The 7,978-nt window shown below is 54.0% G+C and overlaps 1 protein-coding gene across 1 annotated transcript; it reads left to right on the forward strand.

Annotated features, from left to right (window-relative positions):
- Window positions 1–117: 117 nt before the first annotated feature.
- Window positions 118–4,812, forward strand: IRS1 (insulin receptor substrate 1). Its single transcript, XM_008567336.1, has one exon. It carries the CDS (start codon window positions 1,093–1,095, stop codon window positions 4,795–4,797), a length of 3,705 nt encoding a protein of 1,234 aa, XP_008565558.1. The 5' UTR covers window positions 118–1,092; the 3' UTR covers window positions 4,798–4,812.
- The last annotated feature ends 3,166 nt before the right edge of the window (window positions 4,813–7,978 follow it).

Below are 7,978 nucleotides of genomic sequence, written 5' to 3' on the forward strand. Positions count from 1 at the left end.
GGCCCGGAATGTAGAGACCCAGGCGGGAGCCTCCCGGCGGCGGCGGCGGCGGCGGCGGCCGGGCTGCCGAGCGCGGAGGCTCCGTCACGTGTTTTTCTCCTCCGAGTGAGACGGCGGCGCGGTCGGAGGGGGCCGGCGGCGCGCAGAGCCAGACGCCGCTTGTTTTGGTTGGGGCTCTCGGCAACTCTCCGAGGAGGAGGAGGACAGGAGGTGGAGGGGAGAAGGAACTGCAGCCGCAGCGCCTCCCGGGGAACAGGCGTCTTCCCCGAGTCCTGCCCAAACCTCCCCCTCCCCTCCCCACCGCCTCTCCCCCGACTAGAGCGAGGGGCCGGGATGAGCTTGTCCCTTCGGCCCGTCCCGGCTGCCTAGTAGCGTTTCGCGTTCAAAAGCCACTTTCTCCGCCCGACATGGGCCCGAATGGGGGCTGCAGAGGACCCGTCCGCGGGCGGCGGCAGCAGCAGCAGCAGTCACAGCCGCAGCGCCGCGGTCTCTGCGATTGAGCTGGTATTTGGGCGGCTGGTGGCGGCGGGGACGGTTGGGGGGGGGGGAGGAGGCGGAGGAAGAGGCGAAGGAGGAGGAGGGAGAACCCCGTGCAACGTTGGGACTTGGCAGCCCGCCTCCCCCTGCCCAAGGATATTTAATTTGCCTGGGGAATCGCTACTTCCAGAGGGGAACTCAGGAGGGAAGGCGCGCGCGCGCGCGCCTGGAGGGGCAGCGCAGGGACCCCCCGGACGCCGCCGCCGCCGCCTCTTTGCGCAGGACTCCAGCCGGGCGGCGAGAGATGCATCTTTGCTCCTTCCCGACTGCGGCGGCTGAGAGACTTGGCACTCGGAGGATCGGAGCTGCACTCACCCCGGACGCTCTGCCTCCCCCCGCGGGCATGAAACGCCCGTAAACTTCGGTCGGGGCTATCTCCTTGGCGCAGCCGCTGCGTCCTTCTTTGACTGCCCATCCCCGGCGTGGGGCGCGGTGTGGATTTCGGAGTCGGGGTTTCTGCTGCATCTAGCCCCGTTTGCATGTGCGGGGCCGCGGCGAGTACCCTCCGCCCCCCACCCAGTTGTTTTTCGGCGTCTTCCTCTGCTCGGCGGCAGCATGGCGAGCCCTCCGGAGACCGACAGCTTCTCGGACGTGCGCAAGGTGGGCTACCTGCGCAAACCCAAGAGCATGCACAAGCGCTTCTTCGTGCTGCGGGCGGCCAGCGAGGCGGGGGGCCCGGCGCGCCTCGAGTACTACGAGAACGAGAAGAAGTGGCGGCACAAGTCGAGCGCCCCCAAACGCTCGATCCCCCTCGAGAGCTGCTTCAACATCAACAAGCGGGCTGACTCCAAGAACAAGCACCTGGTGGCTCTCTACACCCGGGACGAACACTTTGCCATCGCGGCGGACAGCGAGGCCGAGCAAGACAGCTGGTACCAGGCTCTCCTGCAGCTGCACAACCGCGCTAAGGGCCACCACGATGGCGCCTCCGCCCCGGGGACTGGAGGCGGTGGGGGCAGCGGCAGCTCCGGCGTCGGGGAGGCTGGGGAGGACCTGAGCTATGGGGACGTGCCCCCAGGACCCGCGTTCAAGGAGGTCTGGCAGGTCATCCTAAAACCCAAGGGCCTGGGACAGACGAAGAACCTTATTGGCATCTACCGCCTATGCCTGACCAGCAAGACCATCAGCTTCGTGAAGCTGAACTCGGAGGCGGCGGCCGTGGTGCTGCAGCTGATGAACATCAGGCGCTGCGGCCACTCGGAGAACTTCTTCTTCATCGAGGTGGGCCGTTCCGCCGTGACCGGGCCCGGGGAGTTCTGGATGCAGGTGGATGACTCGGTGGTGGCCCAGAACATGCACGAGACCATTCTGGAGGCCATGCGGGCCATGAGCGATGAGTTCCGCCCTCGAAGCAAGAGCCAGTCTTCGTCCAACTGCTCCAACCCCATCAGCGTCCCCCTGCGCAGGCACCATCTCAACAACCCCCCGCCCAGCCAGGTGGGGCTGACCCGCAGGTCGCGCACGGAGAGCATCACCGCCACCTCCCCGGCCAGCATGGTGGGCGGGAAGCCGGGCTCCTTCCGTGTCCGCGCCTCCAGCGACGGCGAAGGCACTATGTCCCGCCCAGCCTCAGTGGACGGCAGCCCTGTGAGTCCCAGCACCAATCGGACCCACGCTCACCGTCATCGGGGCAGCTCCCGGCTGCACCCGCCGCTCAACCACAGCCGTTCCATCCCCATGCCTTCTTCTCGCTGCTCGCCTTCGGCCATCAGCCCGGTCAGTCTTTCGTCCAGCAGCACCAGTGGCCACGGCTCCACCTCGGACTGTCTCTTCCCACGGCGGTCTAGTGCATCTGTGTCCGGTTCCCCCAGCGATGGTGGTTTCATCTCCTCCGATGAGTATGGATCCAGTCCCTGTGATTTCCGAAGTTCCTTCCGCAGTGTCACTCCGGATTCCCTGGGCCACACCCCACCGGCCCGTGGTGAGGAGGAGCTGAGCAACTATATCTGCATGGGTGGCAAAGGAGCCTCCACTCTGGCTGCCCCCAATGGTCACTACATTTTGTCTCGAGGTGGCAACGGCCACCGCTGCCTCCCAGGAGCTGGCTTGGGCACCAGCCCAGCCTTGGCTGGGGATGAAGCATCCAGTGCGGCAGAGTTGGATAATAGGTTCCGAAAGAGAACTCACTCGGCGGGCACATCCCCTACCATTTCCCACCAGAAGACACCGTCCCAGTCTTCAGTGGCTTCCATTGAGGAGTATACAGAGATGATGCCTGCCTACCCACCAGGAGGTGGCAGTGGAGGCCGGCTACCGGGCTACCGGCACTCCGCCTTCGTGCCCACCCACTCCTACCCTGAGGAGGGTCTGGAAGGGCACCCCTTGGAGCGTCGTGGGGGCCACCACCGCCCAGACACCTCCACCCTCCACACTGATGATGGTTACATGCCCATGTCCCCAGGGGTGGCCCCCGTGCCTGCCAGCCAAAAGGGTAGTGGGGACTATATGCCCATGAGCCCCAAGAGCGTGTCTGCCCCACAGCAGATCATCAATCCTATCAGGCACCATCCCCAGAGAGTGGACCCCAATGGCTACATGATGATGTCCCCCAGTGGCAGCTGCTCCCCTGACATTGGAGGTGGGCCCAGCAGCAGAACTGCCCCTTCTGGGAGCAGCTATGGGAAGCTGTGGACCAATGGGGTAGGGGGCCACCACTCTCACGCCCTGCCCCACTCCAAACCCCCAGTGGAGAACAGTGGTAGCAAGCTCTTGCCTTGCACAGGTGACTACATGAACATGTCACCAGTGGGGGACTCCAACACCAGCAGCCCCTCCGACTGCTACTATGGCCCTGAGGACCCCCAGCACAAGCCAGTCCTCTCCTACTACTCATTGCCAAGGTCCTTTAAGCACACCCAGCGCCCTGGGGAGCCGGAGGACGGTGCCCGGCACCAGCATCTCCGTCTTTCCTCTAGCTCTGGTCGCCTTCTTTATGCTGCAGCAGCGGAAGATTCTTCCTCCTCCACCAGCAGCGACAGCCTGGGTGGGGGATACTGTGGGGCTAGGCTGGAGCCCGGCCTCCCACATCCCCACCGTCAGGTCTTGCAGCCCCATCTGCCTCGAAAGGTGGATACAGCTGCCCAAACCAACAGCCGCCTGGCTCGGCCCACGAGGTTGTCCCTGGGGGATCCCAAGGCCAGCACTTTACCACGGGTCCGAGAGCAGCAGCAACAACCCCTGTTGCACCCTCCGGAGCCCAAGAGCCCAGGGGAATATGTGAATATTGAATTCGGGAGTGATCAGCCTGGCTACTTATCTGGCCCTGTGGCTTCCCGCAGCTCTCCTTCCATCAGGTGTCCATCCCAGCTCCAGCCAGCTCCCAGAGAGGAAGAGACTGGCACCGAGGAGTACATGAACATGGACCTGGGGCCAGGCCGGAGGGCATCCTGGCGAGAGAGAGCTGGTGCGGAGATGGGCAGAGTGGGCCCTGTACCTCCAGGGGCTGCTAGCGTTTGCAGGCCCACCCGGGCGGTGCCCAGCAGCCGGGGTGACTACATGACCATGCAGATGGGTTGTCCCCGTCAGAGCTACGTGGACACCTCACCGGTCACCCCTGTCAGCTATGCTGACATGCGGACAGGCATTGCTGCAGAGGAGGCAAGCCTGCCCAGGGCCACAGCAGCTGCTCCCTCCTCATCCTCAGCAGCTACTGCTCCCCCTGCTGCGCCTCAAGGAGCAGCTGAGCTGGCTGCCCGCTCTTCCCTGCTGGCCCCGCAGGGACCCGGGGGCATGAGTGCCTTCACCCGGGTGAACCTCAGTCCCAACCGCAACCAGAGTGCCAAAGTGATCCGTGCAGACTCGCAAGGTTGCCGGAGGAGGCATAGCTCCGAGACCTTCTCCTCGACACCTAGTGCTACTCGGGCAGGCAGTGCGGTGACCTTCGGAGGGGTGACTGCAGTAGGAGGCGGTGGTGGTGGTGGTGGCAGCAGCAGCAGTGAGGATGTAAAACGCCACAGCTCTGCTTCTTTTGAGAATGTGTGGCTGAGGCCTGGGGAGCTTGGGGGATCCTCCAAGGAGCAAGCCCAAGGGTGTGGGGCTTCTGGAGGTTTGGAGAATGGTCTTAACTACATAGACCTGGATTTGGCCAAGGACGTCAAACAACGTCCTCAGGAGCGCCCCCCTCAACCGCAGCCACCCCCACCCCCGCCCACTCATCAGCCCTTGGGCAGCAGTGAGAGCATCGCGACCCACCGCTCCAGTGAGGATTTAAGCACCTACGCCAGCATCAGTTTCCAGAAGCAGCCAGAGGACCGCCAGTAGGTGAACTGGACATCACAGCAGGTGCGTTTCCATGGTTGACAAAGTCAGAAGGCAAAACTGCTTTGAACCTTGTGCTTGAATTCTGTTCTTCCCCTCTGCCCCTTCCTGCTCCTTCCCACCACTTCCTTAGGGAGAACACACTTACATTCTCAGAGATCACAAGATGTTCACCCCACAGTGACACCTGGCAGAGAGTCAAATAAACGTGTAGGAACAGCCACAGGAGGGCTTTTTCACTTGAGAATTCCCATGTGAACTACTTACTGTAGCATTTAAAAAAAAAAAAACAAACTTAGATTCTATAATACCAGTTCCGAGGTTTGTAAACTTCATATATAAGAACCTTGATCTCTTCATAGAAGTTTTCTTATATTTAGGTCAGCCCCTGGAAGGGACGGTTTTACAAAGATATTTGTTAGTACTGGAGCAAAACCATTTAAGATAGTTTCTCATAGCTCTCATAGCTCTTAAGAGTGATCTTATCGAGCTAATCTGTGTGCTTTTGTTTGGTGATTTCACAATACCAAGGCAACATAAACAGCAGCAGGAAACATCAGTTTTTATTCATGGCGCCCTAAAAAAATTCAGAACTTAGAGTTTTTTAGGCTTACGTATTTAGAGAGAAGTACCTATCCATCTTGATACTTTCTTGATCTTTCAAGAAAGTAATTATAGGTGACATTTTCTTTTTGTTCCTGTACCAGGATTTGTGAAATATTATTTCCACACGACCCACCATCTCACAGGCACGGCTGCTTTTACTTACAGGATATGCAGCAAACTGTGTGCGTCTGGGACCCATTATTAGTTAAGAGTTATGGAAGTTCAGCCCAGCATGTCTGTCTTACAGTTGTCTCTTCTTGAACTGAGACATCACACATATCATTTGGGGCTACTGTACATCTTCTGTAAAATTGCTTAACATTTTATTTGTGGTGAAAAGAAGGCTTATAAGTCAGGGAAATGGAGGTTTTGTTTTGTTTTGCATTGAAGGCTAAACCATCTACTCTTCACTTTTAGCATATTTATTGTTCACCTTGAAGTTTAAGAGTAAACGCCTCAGTAAATGTTGAAAGTTGGCTTTAGGACTTCTGTGGCTAAGGGTATTGAAAATGAAAAACATTTGTAATAGAGAATTAGCCTACCCTTCCTTCTGTTGAGCCTATTTTCTGGTGGTCATAATTGTGGGTAGAAGAGAGGAGTATAGTTTGCAAATAATGTGATGAGTTGGCAATGCAGAAGTTTCCAGCATTTGGAAACACTTTATTCTGACAAACTGATTATCTTGTGAATTTTGTATATGCTTTATAGAATGAGCTTTTAAAATCATTCGTTTTTCTCAAAATGTGTTCATTCATAAGAAATTAATTTTGTGTCTTGGGTTACTGTTGATAGGTATTTGTTTATTATGTGGTCACGGTCTCCTTGATTCCGTTTCCAATATTTGATATCATTCTCTGTTTTGTAGATCAAGATATAGGTATATGAACCTTCAAACTAAGATTTTAGGTTATGAGTTACAAAAAGCATTTATTTAATCAGTATTTATTTCGATATTTGTTTTTATTCACTAGAAAAGATATTTAATTGTGCATATCAATGTCAACATATTAATTTTAGTTATTTCCAATGATATTTTTGAGAGTTGGAATCCCTGTAACACTTTAACCATTTGTATTATAAAATGCTTCATTTAGAAAGTAATGAGAATTTGAAGGAAACAAACCCAGCAGAACTAACATTTTTAAAGGAGATGAAAGAAGAGGCTAGGAAACAATAAGATTTTATCACCCTTTTTCTTAACTTGTACTGCATAGATTTCTTTTTATAGAGTAGGATAAATGATGTTTTCTCTGAAGAAAATTGACCAAATAGTTTTCTATTTTTTCTATTTTTAAGAGGCTTTAAAATAAAATCCTCCTTATGTGAAGATACATTAAAAAACAAACCAAAAAACAAAACAAACAACCCCTCCACAACCTAACCATCTATTCTTAGCTTTCTAAAGGAAAATATAATATTCTGGAATAATCATATAATCATATCCCTCATAATCCTAGAGTATCAATAGGCCATGCTTTGACTGCACCATGCCATAAAAATTCTACAATGTGTACTTGTAAAAAGTAAATGTGTGTTTATGTGTTTTAAGTGTGGCACCAAATGCCACCTGGCACCTTTACGTCCTCAATTCTGCTTGCTTGCCTTTGCCCAGTTGACTTTAAAGATGTTATCTGATAGCCAGTTATCTGAAACAAAGAAATCAGACCTGTCAGTGGCAAACAGCTTCTGCTCAGAATGACTGTTAGTTTGTGAAAACATTGTTTTCCTAACTTTCGTAGCAATTGCTGTCTTTGCCTCTTTCTCCATGTCTCAGGTGAAACCTGAAACACCATGAAAGGAACAGAGGTGCAGTGAGGGGTGTACCCTTTCTCCCAAGCCCTCCTTTGAAACATCTTGGCTTGTTTAATATTTGTGAAGCATTGAGCTCAGGAGCTCAGGACTTGCTGGGTGCCCTTCGGCTTTACCTTCTCTCCAGCAACCTTTTCTGTTTTTCTCTTGTCAGTCTCTGTGTCTCTTCTTAGTTCTGACCTGCTAGATTGTTTTCCAGTACTTACCCCTCTGCCCTTCCCTTTGTTTCCAAACTCTTATTTCATGTGCCTGGCATTGTCTTTTTTTTTTTTGTTCCTTTTCAGAATTTCGCAGTCCTTGTAGCCTACTCTCTGCAGAGTGTAAGTTGAGAGGCCAAGGGGGGCAAAAGCCCCTCTCAGACTTAGCCATAGCAGCCCTTTAACCAGCATCGAGTTTGTCTTTTAGTTTTGAAACTGCAGCTGGGCAAATAGGATAGGCTTTCGCAAAAACATAGACTGAAGCCATCCCCTTTGGGGTCAGTTTTTTTGGGGGGGAGGGGTCATTCTTTGTTATGCCCGCTCCCCTTAAAAAAAATTGGTCATTTCACTGTATTTCCTTTTTGTGATTTCCAGGATTCCATACCTCCACGACCACCAGCCTGGCTCTCCCTCTTCTCGCTCCTTTCCCTTCCCCTTGCTGTGTGGCCTTTCTGGCCGGCGCAAGCCCTCTTGGCCCCGGCACCTTGCCTTTCCCCGGGTCACCTCCGCTTCCTGCATTCCTCCCTCTTGATTTATTTCCTCATCAGTAACTTGAGAATTTTGTTCTAAAT

The sequence above is a fragment of the Galeopterus variegatus genome, unplaced genomic scaffold, assembly GCF_000696425.1.
Source record: "Galeopterus variegatus unplaced genomic scaffold, G_variegatus-3.0.2 Scaffold310, whole genome shotgun sequence".
NCBI lineage: Eukaryota > Metazoa > Chordata > Mammalia > Dermoptera > Cynocephalidae > Galeopterus > Galeopterus variegatus.

Coding starts and splice junctions, on each gene's coding strand:
- IRS1 (XM_008567336.1), top strand. CDS start 1,093: ATGGCGAGCCCTCCGGAGACCGACAGCTTCTCGGACGTGCGCAAGGTG.